The 2125-nt window shown below is 47.3% G+C and overlaps 1 protein-coding gene across 1 annotated transcript; it reads right to left on the reverse strand.

Annotated features, from left to right (window-relative positions):
- Positions 1 to 416: 416 nt before the first annotated feature.
- On the reverse strand, positions 417 to 1037 carry tmem275a (transmembrane protein 275a). The gene has a single exon (XM_071533973.1). It carries the CDS (start codon positions 1035 to 1037, stop codon positions 417 to 419), a length of 621 nt encoding a protein of 206 aa, XP_071390074.1.
- Positions 1038 to 2125: the final 1088 nt, after the last annotated feature.

Genomic DNA, 2125 nt, shown 5'->3' on the forward strand with positions numbered 1-2125 from the left:
AGGTTAGGTGACACTTTGTTTAGATTTTCCGGATTTCGCCAGAGCAAATGTGAGAGAGGCAGATTATGGTTTCGGACACTTCATTTGACTTCTTTTGACTGCTCATAATGCCCAAAGTTAAACAGAAAGACCTGTAGGAAAACAGCACAAGGGAGGTAGGAATTTGAATTCCAAAAACTATGATCCACAAATAATTTAGACGTTTCATCAACATTGCATGCTAATTACTGGTCGGCTGCACAGCAACAATATCAAAAGCATACTGTTGAGAACTTGTCACAACCAGAAAAATGGCACTATGTAAACCGGCGGACACAATCACTCTCAGCGAGCCCTCCGCCCAGGATGATATTTACATTTCTAGCACTCCTTTCAGCCTTGGAGCCTCGTACAGGGACGTGACGTGCTCAGCCCTGCTAGGTGACCACTTCTTCACGTGGCAGGTTGAGCCTCACCTCCCCTCCCGCTGCTGTGGAGGCTGAGTAGATTGCGGTGGCAGAAATAGAAGAAGGGCCGTTGGTCTCCATGGTGAAGAGCTTGCATGTCCCCGGCGGGGCAGCGTCCGGAGCCCCCCTCTCTGGGCTGGATTCCCGGGATGATCCAGGGGAGGGAGTGGGGCTGAGCTGCACAGCTGTAGTGTCCTGCAGCGTGTGCTCACTGGTCTCTATTTCGAAGGCCGCTCCCCCGGCCAAACCGCCGTGTCCCATCAACCCCGTGCCCCTGCCGCCCACCTTTGACCTGCGTGAGCTCTGGGCAGGGGGAAGGCGGCTGCACACGCAACAGGCCCCGAAAAAGGAAAAGGCCACCAGCAGCAGGATAGGTCCGATGATGATGGGGGGATTGGCAGAAGGCAACAGTGTGCTGAAGGCGAACGCCCCCACCAGGGTGATGTTGATCCCAGCCAGCATGATGCACAGGCCGCAGGCACAGCACAGCGCCGGAGAGGGCAGGCCATGAGGGCGAGACTTCCTCCTCTTCTTCTTCGTTGGCTCCTTTTTAGGTACAGGAGTGCTGGAGTTCCTATCAGTGATGACCATGTCTTCACCTCAAGGCTACTCTCTCTCTCTCGCTTCCGCTCTTTTATCTTTTCTCCCTGTGTTTCAGCCGAGACTATTCCCCATGGCAATGTTTAACTAAATCGAGTGCAAGATTCACGGTGTGAAAACACCTTCCTCTGAAAAAGACGATACATAACAGCTGTTACAGAGAGGTTTTTTTAGATGCACACAAAGAGAAAAAACAAGGTAAGTGAACTCATTACACTTCCCTTGTTCTGTGCACTACAATATCATTGGACAGCTATCTAATCATTGATGAGGCTAGTCAAGTGCCCTGCCTGACAGTTTGTGTAATCCATCAATGAGCTCGACCCCTGAACATTCATCACACACGTCAGGAGTGGGTGTGCATTACAATAAATACCCTATCTGATAACATAACTTAGGAGTGGAAAACACTGGGCTCTATTCCAGTGAGCGGTGCAGCTGAAGCTGGCACCTGAGTGGCACTTACAGTACAGCTGTCTTTATTTTGACACCTGGAAGAATGTCCCACATGATGTGAAAGGACTGTTTAAAATCAAATTGGAATGCTGCTCTTTAAAATTAACAATAACTAAAATGTGTGCACTCTATGGTAGTCTATGCCCCTTGTAAAAAGAGGGAAGCATCACCAATATCTGATATGCACCGATGCCAGATAAAATTTAACATGATTAACCGGAATCAATGATAATCACTGTTGATTTTTTTGCTTAGTCTAGAAGTAAAATGCGTGCAAGGGCATTGCAGCTGCTTCATTCATGCAATGCCACTAGGGATTAGCATTTGAGTATTTGGTAGCAATCAAATCACCCCGTTCATTCATCATACACCCCCTCAAGAGCAAACAGTCCAAATGAAGTGGGATGTAGATGAAAGACCAAATTCAAGCAAATGTGTATAGCCTATATCGTCTATAGTCTAGCATCCACAATCTCAAGTTTATACAGGCTGTTTGGTAACAGTATGTGCAGGTATTAATTAGGCTTTGTTCATCAAATTAATGGTTATTGTCTGTCATTGCACTGATCTGTAGCATGCCGGGAAAACTAAAACCGAATAAAATCATCTTACCCTTTATGCCG

The sequence above is a fragment of the Centroberyx affinis genome, unplaced genomic scaffold (genome assembly GCF_046629955.1).
Source record: "Centroberyx affinis isolate AG114_WGS23_722 - 3 ecotype Tasmania unplaced genomic scaffold, CSIRO-AGI_Caff_v1 ptg002475l_1, whole genome shotgun sequence".
Taxonomy (NCBI): Eukaryota; Metazoa; Chordata; class Actinopteri; order Beryciformes; family Berycidae; genus Centroberyx; species Centroberyx affinis.

Bases quoted from the DNA above. Each gene is read 5' to 3' on its own strand.
- tmem275a (XM_071533973.1), bottom strand. From the start codon at position 1,037: ATGGTCATCACTGATAGGAACTCCAGCACTCCTGTACCTAAAAAGGAG.